We start from the raw sequence: 15,065 nt of genomic DNA on the forward strand, positions 1-15,065 counted from the left end.
TCCAGTAGGGATGGGCCGCTATCATTTTTTCCATCCGATGAGACTGATATTTCCCCTGCAACTGTGGTCGATACCGATACTTAAGTGTCTACAGTAACACAAAGCTGAGATTTGCTTTTTTTGTTTCTTTATCAGAAATGCACAACTTTTCTTTTACTGGACAATCGCATCGACCTTTTTAACAAACAGTAAAGGATCTCAGAGGAACACGTTTCACTTTAAAACTCTCATTTAAATACATCTGACAGCACTCAGACTAGGCCTGCACAATATACCGCAAATTTATCGTTATTGCAATATCCACCTGTGCAATATCCATATTGCAAAAGTCAGCAAAAATCACGATAAATGGTTACCTTAAATGTGCTAAATCAATCTTATGGCAGCTTGAACTATTTAACGAATCAAATAAATCCATTTATGCATTTGACCAATTGGATGGACCCTTTCACGTTGTTGACCAATCAGATGGAGCTCTTTTATGTTAGATGTTTGCCTCCTATGTCAACGAGAGTCATTTGGATTATAATTCTTAAATTGTTGCAATGAAATGGTAATGATGTTTTTGGTTGTTTTGCTATTTGTACATATACTGCAAATTATATCGTTATCGCAACAATGATCACTCATATCGCAAGTTTTGCTCATATCGTGCAATCCTAACTCAGACCATTTATTGAATATTGGACATGACTCTAACCATAATCTCCCCATTACCAGATGAGGAATGACATGTATCTCTGTCAAAAAGAACATTTACCTGAAAACGGTCCATTACTGACCAGGACTGGAAACATTAGCTTCCCAATCTATGAGGAACAAGTTAACATTTCAAATATAACGTCTTTCTGAAAACAGTCAGAAGAATATCGGTAGACTTTTAAAGATGGGGCAGATACAGATACTTGCACTAGGTTACGGGTTGAAGGTGCTATAACCATCTAGCTGGTTTCACCTCATCCAGGCTCCCAGCTGCTGCTGCTGCTCTGTGTAAACCCATGAGGATGACTCTGCATGCAGCTTCCTCACAGGTGTGCCTCAGGCGGCAGACAGCCTGTGTGTGACCTGCAGGCTCCCGGCGGGCTTTAGGAAGGACGCAGGACCAACCTGAGACGCAGAAGCAAACAACGGCGTGTTTGGAGGTGGCGTGGTTGCGTTGCACATTCCTGGAATGGTTCTGTGAATGGCCGCTGAAAGCTCGCTCCTGTGCATTTGTCAACAATGGAATCTGGAGTTGCGCACGCTCTCTGTTCCGAAGCGAGGGGCAATGCCGTCTGCAGCCATGTTCTCCTGCCTCATCTGACATGAGGAGGAAGATGAGGGGAGGAGGAAGAGAGGCTGTCTCGGAGAGCGGTTATCTTAAGTGGAGACAAATTTAGCCGGACTTTTTGACCTATCTGGGGAGCGACGGCTTTCGGTCTGAATGACACAACCTTCTGGAATGTCAGTGACCATGGTAATGGCCATGATGACACACGGAAACTGAATGTTGCTCAGCTTTTTCAGCAGGAAAAAGATTCTTGTGGAATTTCCAGCTCTCTGAGCCTCAAGAGGCGAAACTTTTTCCTGAACTCCCACCAGAGTTTCTTTGTCTCTGGCTGAATGGGAGCTCCTTTTGTTCTGGGGAAGGTTATTCCTGGACTCTCAGCTGATTTCTCTAAAGCGCTGCTCGCTGTGTTTGGAGGTCAGGATCAGCAGCCGTTACGGCTGAGGTTATTTGGCGAGCACCGCTGGCCGCGTCTGTTTTCTCTCCCCGTTCCCCCGCCAAGCCTCCAGCGGTGACATCAGCCCACGGCGTTCAGGAGCTCAGGATCTCCTCCTGCCGCTCCACATGTGCCTAACTGCTCACTGAGGGTGGGGGGCCTGGAATTCCTTTGAGTTCAACAAACCTGCAGCTCTCAGTCAGTCACATAAATGAACTCACACCGTTCCAGTGGAAGCTTGTTTACTGTCTGGGCTCCAGCGCGACCTTCTGCTGCTGACCTCACATGGTTTAGATGTCATTGGATCATTCTCATTATCTAACTACCCCCCCTCCCTCCTGAAGTACAGAATCGGCTTTGCCCCCACTCCTCTGTGGAGTTCCCACCTAGTTCCACAGGCTTTTCAACAGGTTTATGACTGTTTTTCCTGTTTAGGCTTGTCTGCTTCACTGCCCCCCCCCCCCAGTGACAGCTCTGGCAGTGATACTCTCAGCTTCTTAAAGCCCATTAGATGAGTCACTGCTGGTTCACTGCTTAGGTTTGCTCTGGTTTGTCAGATGGGAGGTGTCTTCACAGCTACAGCGCTTTTTCTGTGTGGGTGACCGGTTGGTGCTCATTTCTGTGGCTGGTCGTTGAACTCTGCAGGTCTGTTTGTGTGCGACGGGCACATCCTGCTTGTATTCTTAGAACAATGCTGAGGAACAGAGATGAGCCACTGATCCAGGCAGAATCTTGACAGTCTGTTCACAGGAAGAGCCAAAGCCCAACAACAGACGGCCTCCCTGTCTGACATCATTTAAACACAAGCGGGGAGGCGGCGGCAGCTGTCTTCCCCCCCCCAGCAGACAGCTGCCGCCTCAGTATTCATAGCTATGAAAAGGAATCAGTTCAGGAGGTTTGTTAGAGAAAAACAAAAAAAAGACGTTAAACCTGCCAATAAAATGACACGAAACAAAGACTTGTTGCGTTCCAACAACATTCTAAAACCGAGATCTTTGAACAGAGTCTGTCATTTAAAATCCCCTGAATGTAAACCGATCCCATCCGTGTTCATGCCACGCATCACACCATCCAGAAAAACCTCAGTGTAAAAGTTAACGGCGGACACACCACACATTGCAGACCATCATACTTCCACCACCGGTGACTGTTTGAGCCGTATGAATGCTGGAGGTGGTGGATGTCCTCTGGATCTCTTAGATCAGTGTTTTTCAACCTTTTTTGAGCCAACGCACACTTTATCCTTGACAAAAATCCCGCGGCACTCCAGCATCCAAAAATTTAAAAAGGAGAAACTCTATAGTCTGTTTTGACAAATATATACACATATATACACAAAAAACCAAATATATTCTTTCTAAATAGGGATTTATTTATTTTCTTACTGTTTGATGTGTGTTCGTTGTGGTTTCAAGACGTTTAACAGGGAAGACTCATTGTGTGCTGAGACGCTGTCACTTAAACCCAATGCATCATGGGAGATGTAGTGCGATTGCAGATAGACTCGCATGTTGTCTGTTGAATGTTTTGTTCACTTGTTCCGCAGTCTGACACCGGTTTCTGTGGAGAGCTACACCGCTAAAGACGAGCTTTAGCTAGTATTATTGGTAGAACTGAGAGACTTTATGAGCAGAATCTGAACAAGGAAGTAAAGACTTTAACCACTTCTGATTGGTCACACTGATGTGTATGATGAAGCCTCCACGAATGATTGGTGGAGACAATTGAAGGGGCGGGACTTTTCAGAAAACAGAGTTGAAGTTGCAGCTAAATCGCAGTACCGTCATTCTTATCAAAATGATTTTAATAGAATCAAAGAAACACAAAGAAAAAAGTATTTTATGATCTTTCATATTCCTAACTACTCAGTGTTTTATCAGGGCCTGTTTGGATGAACACAGACCTTATATCCTGGAGATGGAAAATGTTTTTAGAGCAGTGAAAATGGGTAATTTCCCACGGCACACCTGACCATCTCATGGCACACTGGTTGAAAAACACTGTGTTAGGGTGTATTCAGACTGGAGGAGTCCGTTGGTCTGGACCAAGTCCTGAGTATTCAGACTGCCGTTAAGCGGTCTATTCAGTTAAAAACCAAAGCTTTCAAACAAAACCAAGTGACTAAAGATCTCTTCAGCCAGCCAAGTCCTGTGTTTTGCAGTCCTTGTCAGGATAGTTCACTGATTCATACTTTATATTTCGCTCATCAGTTTTGAACGTCTGGATCAACGTCGGGTTCAACACTTTTTACTTTGACATAAGTCATGTTGCAGGGCGGTTACTCAGGAGACAGCGTCTAAGAAAGTAAACTGACAAATGTTTATGACGTATAGATTGTCAGGAAAACAGTCAGAAGCAATGTGGATCACGTCAAAAGTTGTTTTAATCAACCTGCATTCTTCTGACCACATTTCATTGACTTGCTGTGTCTCATCGTTGCTCTGCTACTCCGTTTACATCCCATAATGACCGGCTGTGTTGGTCCAGTTGTTCCGTCTTGAGCACAGAGCCTATTCAGACTGAGGAATCCCAGAGAGAACCAAAGCTCAGTCCGATTAGAAACAAACCAAGACCACCTCCAAAGATGGGTCAGACAACGGTTCCTGGTCCCGGATCAGAGTCCACTTAGATGGAAATTTGTGCTGGATTATCGAGAGAAATGAACTCTGGTTCACTTCAAGAAACAAATGTGTCCAGGTTCTATTCAGCTTTTATATTTCTCTCAGTGTGGAGTGATATTTCTGCCACTATGTTGCACACAAATCTTTTTTAAGTTGCAAATGGAAATATTAAATATTTGCTTTTCAATTATTTTTTATTTTGCTTTCAAATTTGTTTTTTTGCTTTCAAAAAGGTGGGGGTTCTGTATGTGTTCAAGTTGGGACATGACTGTTTTTCCTAAGCCATGGTCTAGCTTCTACCTTTTACTGTGGCGTGCGTACATGTGTGTGTGCGTGCATGCGTCCATGCGTGCGTACATGTATTACAGGTGAACTGTTCATTCAGAGAAGCAGCAAAATGACAGAATTTGAACCTTTTGTTTCCTCCCAGAATCCCCAGTGACCCCGGACACGCCAAACAGCGAAGCCCGGATGACCAGCAGCAGCAGCCGCCTGGCGGCCCTAAAGCGCCAAAATGATATCGAGCTGAAGGTGAAGCAGGGAGCCGAAAACATGATTCACATGTACTCCAACGGGTCTTCCAAGGTAAGCCAACATTCACCTGACTTTCCAGTTCTGACTGCTTCCGTTCAGGCGGCCAAAAATAACAAATCCGCGTCAGCGCATGGACAGGTGATTAGCAGTCACTCAGCTGATGTTCAGTCATAGTCCCTCTCAGGAAGGGCCTGCTCCACGCTGGGGCACGCCTCCGTCCTGTCTTCCTGCTTTCTTGACACGAGCGTGTGGTGTGAAGGAGAATCCAGATGGAGATGTTTGCAGAGACCTTCTCCCAGTCTCTCAGTTCCATAGCTGCTGTGTTTATGCTCCAATAAACAGACAGAATTCCCGTCGTTCAGGTTCAGTTAGTCACACAGGTGGATCTCTTCAACTGCAGCTAAGCAGGTCAGGCTTGTTGCTGTGGCTTTGATCATAAGGTTGTGCGGGTGATGCTGTCACATTACCGCAACAAAAATGTTGACCTTTAGTTGATCGGAGCCTCGTTATGTTTCACTTCTCTTTGCGTCTCATTTCCTCCTCTTTCTGTGCTTTTTCTTCTTAAAATGAGATTTAAAATGGATAAACGGCGCTCTTACTTCCTGCATGAAAGACGTTCCATTTAGTGACAAATCGTAAATGTGAGCTTTGATCGTCCAGAGACTGATCATAGGATGGGAAAAGGATGGAAGCAGGAAGCAGATCTGGATTTTGTACAGCTGGGTTCCTGTAGATTCTGATGTGATCCTGGGTCTCTATAGCAACCGTCTTCCAGCCTGTGTACGGTGGAAAAAGGCTGAGCGGCCCGAGTTGCATGGTTTTAAAAAGGCTGTCGTTTTCATTGAGCCGTTTCGAACACATCGTCTGCACTGAAGACGATGCAGGCGGCCGTCACGTCTGCATCACGTCTGCATCAACGGATCCATCGCTCGGCTCTTCTTGATCTTTATTTGCATTTCTCGTTTGACTTTTTTTTGTCTTATCTTAGTCTTCAAACAGCAAAAACTCTGGTCTCAACAGGTTTTAGTTTTTATTATAAAATATAATTTTATTGTCTAGTTCACGCAAAATGTTTCCGTTTGAAACATGTTACGTGTTTAACTGGACGCCACAAACCTGAGGCACATTTGTTACAGAAATGTCAACAGCTCTGGCAGACTCTTCCTGGAAGGGGCGGTTCCTCACTTTGTGATGTCACAATGTGAGCACCCACTTGTTTTCATTGGTTGGGAGGGGCTGGTGCTCAGAGAGCAGGTATTTGGAGGAATACTCAGAGATGTGTGAATGGATCACAATACCACTTTGGGGATGTTTTTAGTGAAAGATAAACATGAAACACTTCAAAGCTAAAAAAAAAAAAGTTCATTTGACCCTTGACCATTTGACCAATGGGACCCTTTAAGTCCCATTGGCTGTCACTCACACTGGGTGTGTGACATCACTTTACCTCATTTGACCCTCTGCTGAGGAAACGGTGAGTAACCTCCCCAGCTGGGCCCGTTAACCTTTTAGCGGTTAAAACTGCTGCACCTTAATGCGGAAGCAGGAAGGCATCCGGTAACGTTTTTATAGTCTGTTGCAGTGTTACAGTTTCTCCTCTGAGGACAGACACTGTACCACTAGGCCACTGAGTTCTGGATTCTAAATGTGGACAGTGTATAGCCGTTTCTTACTCAAATCCGTAAATTGAATCAGAATCTGAGTCCAAACAAGTGGGTTCACCAGACAGAAAGCCAGCCGGCTGAATGGTTAGAGTCTGTTTAGGTGATCGTCATGTCAGACAGACGGAGACTAGTTCCAGTCTGGATCAGGTTTCCTGCTGTCTGTCAGGAGGAAACGTCCGCTGGTCAGACGGGTTTCCGTCAGCGGCTCGGCTGAACCGTCACAGGAAGTGGCGTTTGCTATCTGACCTGCTTCTGTGAGAAGAGCCAGAAGGGCATCAATGATGAACGCAGCGCTCCACCTGATCCAATGCGTTTGATCCAGCTGAGAAGCTGAGCTGCTACACAACCACACATTTAAACACACACAGACACACAACCACACATTTATACACACATTTAAACACACATAAACACACAACCACACATTTATACACACATTTAAACACACACAAACACACAACCACACATTTATACACACATTTATACACACAGACCACACATTTATACACACATTTAAACACACACAGACACACAACTGTACATTTATGTACAGACTCAACCACACATTTATACACACATTTATACACACATTTAAACACACAGACCACACATTTATACACACATTTAAACACACAGACCACACATTTATACACACATTTAAACACACACAGACACACAACTGTACATTTATGTACAGACTCAACCACACATTTATACACACATTTATACACACAGACCACACATTTATACACACATTTAAACACACACAGACACACAACTGTACATTTATGTACAGACTCAACCACACATTTATACACACATTTATACACACATTTAAACACACTTTGAAATTCACATTTAAACACACACAGACACACAACCACATATTTATGTACACATTTAAACACACACAAACGCACAACCACACATTTATGTACAGACTTAAACACACATTTAAAAACACATTTAAACACACATTGAAATTCACATTTAAACACACACAACCACATATTTATGTACACATTTAAACACACACAAACGCACAACCACACATTTATGTACAGACTTAAACACACATTTAAAAACACATTTAAACACACATTGAAATTCACATTTAAACACACACAGACACACAACCACATATTTATGTACACATTTAAACACACACAAACGCACAACCACACATTTATACACACATTTAAACACACATAAATACACAACCACACATTTATACACACATTTAAACACACACAAACACACAACCACACATTTATACACACATTTATACACACAGACCACACATTTATACACACATTTAAACACACACAGACACACAACCGTACATTTATGTACAGACTCAAACACACATTTATGCACACATTTATACACACATTTAAGCACACTTTGAAATTCACATTTAAACACACACAGACACACAACCACATATTTATTTACACATTTAAACACACACAAACGCACAACCACACATTTATGTACAGACTTAAACACACATTTAAAAACACATTTAAACACACATTTATGCACACATTTAAACACACTTTTAAATTCACATTTAAACACACTATTGCACACACTTAAACACAAACGCACACACATTCACCTGCAGGTAGTTGCAGAGAGAGTCTTGTTCAAAGCTGTCGATTGGTGATGTCAGAAACAAATGGAAATCCTCTCGGCTTCTTTTCACAGGATCGTAAGTTACTCGCCACGGCTCAGCAGATGCTTCAGGACAGCAAGACCAAGATCGAGTTCATCAGGATGCAGATCCTCAAGGCCAGTCAGGAGACCGAGCTGAGCTTTGAGACCAGCGAAGTGATGGGTGAGCTCACTTCTCCGCAGACGCTCCACCTTCCCACATTCACAGCTTAATGGAACAGAATGAGCAGACAGTAAAGCAGGAAAATCCTCATGGAAACCGATTTCAGATCAAAAGTTTATTCCAAAGGATGTTTGGTGTTGATGTCTTCTGGAAGAATCCCATGCAGTGACATCACTGCTGCAGAAAGGTCCTCTGTAGCACAAAGTATATCAACCAACCTGAACTTACAGAAAATAAAGACCATTTTAAAATAAAAGGATGAAACAACCTGTGCTGTTATTACACGCCCTACAGGTGAAACTTTCCACTGAGGTGCCATCTGGAAGTTATCAAGAAAAGCTTGATGATTGGAGAGGGAACTCCATGTTCTAAATATAGAACTTAATTTGATAGTTAATCTTCAGAAATATCTTCATGTTTGTTACAGCACAAAAACGTTAAACAGGAAGATGTTACAGAGCTGGGTCTGCATAAAGCACAGTAGGCTGAACGTGAACACATGAACACAGACTAAAACGCTTTAGTTCGTCTACAGGAGGAGCTGTAGAGCTCAATAACTGTTTGGATCAGAAATTGAAATGCTTTCAGCTGCAGGAAAAAGTCACACAATTGTCAGAAAATGCTGTGATTGTGCTTTTATTGGTTAAACAGTTGTTACCATGACAGAAGGCTCTCAAAGAGATGGTCACATTTATCCTTAACCTGCTATCAGGAAAAAAGATGCAAAACTCAATCCCAAGTTTTTGTAAAAATGATACAAGTTATTTAAAAAAAATCACTCTTCAATTCCTTTACAATTGAATTATAACTATTTAATTTAACATCTCCATCAAAAAAGCTGTTCTGTTTGGCTATTAAAAACAAAGTATTCTGAGTCGTTTTATCAGATTAAGAAGAACCTGTTCACCAATGAAATGATAAAGTATTAAATTTATTAAACAGAAAACTGTCCTCATTAAAAATCTATACCTACTTTTGATTATTACAGCAAATGCGTTTTTTCTAAGTTGGTTCGGATTTGTACGTCTTTTTTTTTTGAGCAAAAAAGGTGTTTATTTTTACAGTTAAATTACTTTGTTTGCTGAAACTATGTCTGAGAGATGGATGGATGGAAGGATAGATGGAAATATGAATGGATGGAGATATGGATGGACAGACAGATTGATGGAAGGATATATGAGTGGATGGGATGGATGGATGGAGATATGGATGGACTTATGGACAGAAAGATGGATGGATGGATGGATGGATGGAGATATGGATGGATGGATGGATGGCTGGATGGATGGCTGGATGGATGGCTGGCATGGATGCATTATTTGGTATAATTGAAAAAGTGCTCATTGGTTAGTGCATCATTATTTTATTGCAGTATCTTTTCTGACTGAAGGAGAAAGAGTCCATCATTCATTACAAATAACAAGTAATTAATTACAACTAAATACAGTTTTTTTTATTAGGATAGTTTGGTAATATTAAGGAACTGTGGTTTTGCTTTCTTAGCACCCAATGGTTACCACTTCCCTCTCTCAGACATTAAAGCTCCAACCCATCTTCTGAATGAAATGATTCCATTTTGACTGAAATGAGCATCTTAAGAAAGTCTGTCTGGCTTTGAGACTAAGAACGGTGCATTTACCTTCCAGATAAGCCCATCATCAGCCCTTTAGATCTGCGGGTGGAGGAGCTGTGCCACCACGCCAGGATAGAGTCTGCTGTGGCTGAAGGAGCCAAGAACGTGATGAAACTGCTGGGCTCAGGGAAGGTCACAGAGAAGAAGGCTCACTTGGAGGTAAACGCCACGTTTTGGGAACTCTCCAAACAGAAGGGAGTGCTGAACGCCTCCAATTCCGGTCTCTCCCTTTTGGGACTCGTCTTTTTTCAGGCTCAGGCCCGGTTCAACGAGTCCAGTCAGAAGCTAGACCTCCTGCGGCATTCTCTGGAGCTGCGCCTCAACGAGTTGCCGAAAAGCGACCCTCGCAGCCACAGCATCATCGAGGAGCTGTCCCTGCTGTCCTCACCGGCCCTCAGTCCCAGATCCAGCTTCATCTCCACACAGAACCAGTACAGCACCGTCACCAAGCCCGCCGCGCTCACAGGCAAGCATCACCCACCCCACAAACCATAACCAACCAGTAAAGATTGACCTTTTAAAAGACCGGTGGTCCTTTTTTCAGGTTTCTATCAGAGAAAGTCTCAACCAGATTTTATATTATCAAAATAATAAGGATTTTCCCACCTTAAAACTGTAGTTCTGGATTTGATTTGCTGTGTGGGTCAGGGGGATGAACATTCCCAACATTTGGTTTGTTTCCTCGTAAATAAATGAGCTTTTGGACAAAAACGTTGCAGAAATGTGTGAAGGCAGATTTCAGCCTGAATATTTAGTAATAAATGATTTTCTGAAGACGTTCTGGCTGCAGAGCTCAGGTTGTTCATCATCATTTATAGTTTAAAAACAGGAAAATAACAAAGTAAAGCTGTTGGCGAAATGGAATAGATTTGTTTTTACTTCTTAAAATGTAAAACAGCAAAAGCAGAACCATAAGAATTCTGTGGCCTTCCTCCTCCTCATCATCATCAACACTCCTAACATGACAAACGCTCAGTGCCTGATGTTGTGACCTTATGACCTCTGGTTATATTTGTAGTCTTTGTACCAGAATGGTTTGAGTGAAATGAGTCTGTTGCCTTCCTGCTCCTTCAGGAACGTTGGATGTCAGGCTCATGGGCTGCCAGGATCTTTTGGAAAACATCCCAGGACGCCTTAAAACGGCGTCTGTGGTGCTTCCTGGGTGGAGCCCCAGCGAGACGCGCTCGTCCTTCATCAGCAGGGCGAACCGGAACCGCAGCGTGAGCTCCAGGAACCTGGCGAAGAGCGAGGAGCTCTCCAGTGAGTGTCCAGCCTCTTCCCGTCATTTGAAAATAAAACAAGAATAATCCTAATCCGTGTGCTTTCTGCAGATGAGATCAGTGCTGTACTGAAGCTGGACAACACCGTGGTTGGACAGACGAACTGGAGGCCTGCCAGCAACCAAGCCTGGGACCAGAAGTTCACACTGGAACTGGACCGGGTAACAGACCCTGAAGGCCCTGCAGTCAGCAGGCCGCGCTGTGCTGCTGTGCGGTGATGCTGTGTTGTGTTGCTGCGTTGTGGTGCTGCGTTGTGCTGCTGCGTACTGGTGCTACATGTGGCTTTGTCCTGCAGTCTCGGGAGCTGGAGATCTCCGTGTACTGGAGGGACTGGCGCTCGCTCTGTGCTGTCAAGTTCCTGCGGCTGGAGGACTTCCTGGATAACCAGCGTCACGGGATGTGTCTGTATCTGGAGCCGCAGGGGATGCTGTTTGCGGAGGTACACAACGCATTTACACAAACACACACACAGTGTGTACATGTTAGGAGACTAGCACGTGTGTAGCATGCTTTCTGTTCGTTTACTCATGTTTATCTCTAGAAAACATCTTGTTTGGTTTTATGGAGATTTAATAGAGGCCAAAACTAAATGAAGAAATTATTTCCTACATTTTTCACAAATGCATTGAAATTTAACACGAATGTGTCAACACTATCAATCATTTACCATGTTGTCTAGTTGGTCATTCATCTCCTTTAAACAAACAAAAAAACAACACCAAATACATCATTTCGATTGTATGAAATACTTTGACCAAGAAAAGAAAAGGACGGCGTGATCGCTGAGGGTCATTTCACTGGCCCTGCGGTTCACGGCCAGCCGATGGCGCTGTTTGACCGTATCAGAAGCCTTGACAGGTGTCCATACTCTGCAGTGCCAACTTGACTAAGATTCACGAAGCCTCATTTTAACATCCCTACAAGACCAAAGGAGCAGAAAAAAAATGACAGATGACCTGGTAATGAAGAGCAGACCCTTCTGTACACTGAGTAGGGATGGGTACCAAGCCCCGGTATTGAACGACCCTCGGAGCAACATTCTTCAAGACCGTACTGTCGTTAAGATCTGACCTCAACGGTTCTGCTATCGGTACTGGAGAAGTCGCATTTTTGTGTGTCCCACAAGATTTAAACGTTATCTGCCATATTTAACTCACCAAATCAGTAAATTGTCCGATAATTAATGATTATATTAATTTTGCTATTCTCGCTGAAGAGGAGAGGTCTGTCTGGCTATTTGTGTGCACGGGGGGCGGGGCTGTTATTCAGACTGTACGTGGCGCGCGCACAGGAACGCTACCAAAGATATACGATGGCGGAAAGAGCTAAATGGTCCAGAATGCGACTCTTTCCTCCCTGTGCTGTGGCTCTCTGTGGTTTAGTAAAATAACTATCATGTTCTCAGTTTGTCGTGGTGCCTTTAACACCGTCAGATAGGGCGAGCAGGCAGGAGGAAGAGAGCAGCGTGAACACGTGGAGGGGGCGTGTCTGCAGCCATGAACGCCGACCAGAGTCTGTTATGGGATGGAAAGTTTTTCTGGAAAGACAGTCAGTGGTGATCTTGTAGGGGACACATGAGCGCCCAAAAACAAAAAAATTGTTTTATCCCCCTAGACTAAAACCACCCATTTTCACGTAAAATTCATTACATTTTAAACACTATCCTGTCACCTTGCTGCTACGATGACCATGAACATTTAGAGAGGCGAGGGCGGGACTTAGACACACCGCTTATGATTCCAGACCCGCAACAAACTAACAGCTGCTTCCTAATAAAACATAGTTGTCATCCATGAAATTAATATAATTTATTGGGTTTACTGGATTTAAAGAGAAAAAATAAATAAAAATGAGTCTGCATCAAAGTGAATTTGTTTCCATCTTCTCACTCATCTTAACTCTGGGTGTTTGACAGATGGAAAAGTCTATTCAAGGTTGTGGAAAATGGATAAAAGATCAAAAGAAAAACACATCACGCTCATAAAGAATACAAATAATTAAAATAAATAATTATCCCTTGTGCTATCCTATGGGGTCAAGATGAACATTGACGTGTTCTCCCTACCATGACAAAGGTGGATAAAGGTGGAAAGATTTCATGTAATCCATGGACACCAGTGAAGATCACAAATCATTGAAGAAAAAAGGTTCAGAGCACTGTCTAGTGGGTCCAGATGACCCAACTCCCAACGTTAAAGTGCCTAGGATAGCACAAGGGTTAAATAAATATCCTGACAGCATTTTGAATCAATACAAGTATGGCCAAATGAACTATCGCGATATATCGGCAAAAACATTTTTTCTAACACACCATAGTGTTGCGGCTCCCTGTGCCTTCATCTCAGTGGAAACTGATCCAAATGACTCTTTGAGAGGTTCAGGTTGCTGACCCCTGGTCTAGCACATCCTCGTGCATTCCAGGTTTGTATTGTAACATCATGTATAAAGTAAAATGTTTTGTTAAAAAAACAATGCTGTTGTCTAATGAGTACCGTAAATTCCGGGTTATAAAGCGCACCCGATTACAAGCCGCACCCACCTATTTTAACCGCACCCACCTATTTTAACGTGCTTAAATATTTTTGTACATACACAAGCCGCATCAGTATACAAGCCGCTGCCTCGACAAAGCGCGTCCTGACTACCAGAGTGTGCATGGCTCATTACCACACTGTGGGCAGGTACTGGCCTTGTCTCAAGCTCATGTATCTAATTACACCCACATCTGAAACAGCATGGACCTCTATTCTGTTCACAAGTTCCTCAGTTATGGTTTTTTTTATTTGATTTATTTTTTATTTTTTTTAACTTATTGACAAACTAGGTATCATACATAAAATTACTAACAGTAACCATATAATCAACATTACATCCCTCAGTTATGATGAGGAAATTTACATCCGCGATCCCCCATTTCCCATGAGTCTTAGGGGCTAAACGCGGGGGCAACGCCCGGCTCGCCACACTGTTGTTCGTGTTTAAGAATGAGCAAGGAGCAGCAGTGCATGGAGGGGTGAAAAGGAACAGCTCTCCTTCCACTTGTGTCGCGGCAGCATTATGGTACTAACGGGGCTGGTTAAAAAACATCAGTAAAATAGCGCGCGCCTCAGCGCGGCGCGTTCGTCAGAAGCTTCCTTTCACAACAAACACTTGTTGCTCCCCGGACGCCTCTGCGCTCCGCGCTCGCCAAGCGGGCTCCTTGTCTCCCCTTCCTATCCGAAAAGCTCACACGGCGGCTGTGAGCTTTTCAATGCAAAATTCCGCTCAGTCAGAAACCGTAAAAACGACCAAATGGATTTGTGTTTCCAGTCGTGTCCCGACAAAATAAAGGCTGATGTTATTCCCACATATTTACGTGCAGCCAGCCGAGTCACTATGACTCAGAGGTAAATACACTTCTGAGCATGCGCTGTTCTCTCCGTCACGCAGCTGACCGGCATTTCCATTTACTGATGGGGGATTTTTTCACGCTGCTTTTTACGATTGCTTTTAATTTGAAAGCCTTATCATATTGTAGCGGCGATCAAGTGCACGTTGGGTCTAATGGCACCAAAGGATTCTGGGATGCGGCCGGGCATGCGTGTTTCTTTTTGTTGAACCATGACTGAAGTGTCTAAGACCTGAAGTGACCTCCATGCTGTTTGGCTGCTTAGAGGTGTGTTAAAAAAAATGACTTGTGCTTGGTGGTGGATGGCGCATACAAAACCATTCACCGAGCCCGAATGTACGTACATGGCGGCCGCCAATCAAATCCATAAATTAGCCGCGTCACAGAATAAGCCGCAGGGCT

General features: G+C 43.5%; 1 protein-coding gene across 4 annotated transcripts in view; it reads left to right on the top strand.

Moving 5' to 3' along the window:
* Positions 1–15,065, top strand: part of pkn2a (protein kinase N2a) — a 50,186-nt gene that overhangs the window by 24,002 nt on the left and 11,119 nt on the right. For all 4 annotated transcript variants that reach the window (XM_004078725.5, XM_020710772.3, XM_078934308.1 and 1 more), the window contains exons 4-10: positions 4,755–4,909; positions 8,233–8,362; positions 10,009–10,154; positions 10,248–10,461; positions 11,070–11,255; positions 11,327–11,436; positions 11,571–11,714. In XM_004078725.5, coding sequence (XP_004078773.1) covers positions 4,755–4,909; positions 8,233–8,362; positions 10,009–10,154; positions 10,248–10,461; positions 11,070–11,255; positions 11,327–11,436; positions 11,571–11,714 — 1,085 coding nt within the window. The remainder of the gene's footprint in view (positions 1–4,754; positions 4,910–8,232; positions 8,363–10,008; positions 10,155–10,247; positions 10,462–11,069; positions 11,256–11,326; positions 11,437–11,570; positions 11,715–15,065) is intronic.

This window comes from Oryzias latipes, chromosome 17 (genome assembly GCF_053564925.1).
Source record: "Oryzias latipes strain Hd-rR chromosome 17, Olatipes_Hd-rR_3.1".
NCBI classification, from domain to species: Eukaryota; Metazoa; Chordata; class Actinopteri; order Beloniformes; family Adrianichthyidae; genus Oryzias; species Oryzias latipes.